This window comes from Perca fluviatilis, chromosome 14 (assembly GCF_010015445.1).
Source record: "Perca fluviatilis chromosome 14, GENO_Pfluv_1.0, whole genome shotgun sequence".
NCBI lineage: Eukaryota > Metazoa > Chordata > Actinopteri > Perciformes > Percidae > Perca > Perca fluviatilis.
The window spans coordinates 34,432,375-34,434,874 of NC_053125.1; the positions used below are offsets into that span (position 1 = coordinate 34,432,375).

The following is a 2,500-nucleotide window of genomic DNA, read 5'->3' on the forward strand; positions in this document are numbered from 1 at the left end:
CACACACACACACACACACACACACAGACACACACACACACAGTCACAGAGTAACACACACACACACACACACACACACACGACACAGACACACACACAGAGAGACAGAGACACACACAGACAGAGACACACACACAGAGGCACACTCACACACAGTCACACAGACACACACACACACAGACACACAGTGAGTGAAAAATATTCCTTTCTATATATATTTTAAGTTTTTCCTTTAACATGATGTAAAGTCATTGAGCCTGCAATCTCTCTGTCTGTCTGTCTGTCTGTCTGTCTGTCAGATGAAGTGGTCCTGAAGTTTGAGAGGGCAAAGGTCAGAGCGAGGAACGTTGCCTACGACACACTTCCTGTCATTATCCATGGCAACGGCCCCACCAAGGTAAGCGACCAATCACACACACCGTAATTACCCTTTAAGTGGCGGTGTGCGTTTAGTACGGTCCTTTCGGTTCTGACTGTGGCTCGGGGACAGGGACTTTTTAAATGTGTGTGTGGGAGTGCTGCTGGCGTAGCTGTTGATTGTTGTGATGTGTGTGTGTGTGTGTGTGTGTGTGTGTGTGTGTGTGTGTGTGTGTGTGTGTGTGTGTGTGTGTGTGTGTGTGTGTGTGTGTGTGTGTGTGTGTGTGTGTGTGTGTGTGTGTGTGTGTGTGTGTGTGTGTGTAGCTGCAGCTGAACTACCTGGGGAACTATGTGCCTTCGGCGTGGACGTTTGAGAACGGCTGTGGGATCTGTGACGACGACCTGCTCCTCTTCAACGACACACCGGTACACACACACACACACACACACACACAAACAGCTCCACTTACTGCTCGGCTTTCATTTGATTTAATCAGGGGCTAAAATCACACGTTGGATACTACCTGACAAGACTAAAGTTACAACTGTGTGTGTGTGTGTGTGTGTGTGTGTGTGTGTGTGTGTGTGTGTGTGTGTCTGTCTCTGTGTGTCTCTGTCTGTGTGTAGGATGAGGAGATGCCCCTGGTGTACGTCTCGGTGTTCATTGAACATGCGACTCCCTTCATGGACGAGTTCTTGGAGCGACTGACGACCCTCAACTACCCGACCTCCAGGCTCCGCCTCTTCATCCACAACAACGTACGACAAAAACACACGCATCAACAACGTACGACACAAACACACGCATCAACAACGTACGACACAAACACACGCATCAACAACGTACGACACAAACACACGCATCAACAACGTACGACACAAACACATGCATCAACAACGTACGACACAAACACGCGCATCAACAACGTACGACACAAACACGCATCAGCAACGTACGACACAAACACGCGCATCAACAACATATGACACAAACACACGCATCAACAACGTACGACACAAACACACACATCAACAATGTACGACTAAAAACGTGCGCATCAACAACGTACGACTAAAAACGTGCGCATCAACAACGTACGACTAAAAACGTGCGCATCAACAGCGTACGACACAAACACGCGCATCAATAACGTACGACACAAACACGCGCATCAACAACGTACGACACAAACACACACATCAACAACGTACGACTAAAAACGTGCGCATCAACAACGTACGACTAAAAACGTGCGCATCAACAACGTACGACACAAACACACACATCAACAAACACGCATCAACAAACGCGCATCAACAAACACGCGCATCAACAGTAGGGGTGTGCATTGGCACTGCCCTCACAATTCGATTCGATTACGATTCACCAGGTAACGATTCGATTCAATTCGATTCTACGATGCATTGCAATGCATCAACATTCTACTGCACACAAGGCAAATTTTTCATCAGTCATGAGCAGGTCTCAACATTTAAAAAAAATCCCTACTGGCCCCCAGTTAATGATAACTAGAGAGGCTACTTAACTAGAAAATGATCTCAGATTAGGGGGCAATTCACTGAGGAGTGATGGTTAAAGACTTGATTACTGAAACGTAATCCGTGTCCTGATTGGTGGAAAATGCTTACAGAAAGAAAGGCCTGTTGTCAGGGAAACATCTCACTGTCAAGAGTCTGAAGTGAAAAGTTGTGGAAAACAGCAGCTGTGATGATGAATGGACTGAGAAGCAGGCTAGCATTCCTCCTGTATGCCTCACTTGAAATAAGACAATGTTGTTGCTAAATAATACAACCGGCATCATCATCAAGAATAAAGAACGCAGCGTCATTCACGTGCATATTAAGTAGCCACATGTATTTGTTTTGGTCTTTAAATACCTCCATAGGTTTACCGGCTCAGCGGGGAGGATGGTTAGACAGCAGCTACGTTTACAAGAGTTTGTCCAAAGTTCAAGATTGGTTGCGAATTAAGATAAACACTTAGACTACAAACTACATCTTTCATTTTAGCTTGTTTGTAAAGTCGCCATTTGGCAGAGCAGAGCTGTGTTTGCACAGCGATTGGGACGAAGTGGACAGCCAGACAGAGCAGACTAAAAATATCGCTTTCTGCCTGTACAAC

General features: G+C 46.1%; 1 protein-coding gene across 1 annotated transcript in view; it reads left to right on the forward strand.

Moving 5' to 3' along the window:
* Nucleotides 1–2,500, forward strand: part of plod3 (procollagen-lysine, 2-oxoglutarate 5-dioxygenase 3) — a gene marked incomplete at its 5' end in the record, with an annotated part of 16,983 nt that overhangs the window by 4,219 nt on the left and 10,264 nt on the right. The window contains 3 exons of the mRNA XM_039821946.1: nt 300–397; nt 682–783; nt 985–1,116. Of these exons, the coding sequence (XP_039677880.1) occupies nt 300–397; nt 682–783; nt 985–1,116 (332 nt within the window). The remainder of the gene's footprint in view (nt 1–299; nt 398–681; nt 784–984; nt 1,117–2,500) is intronic.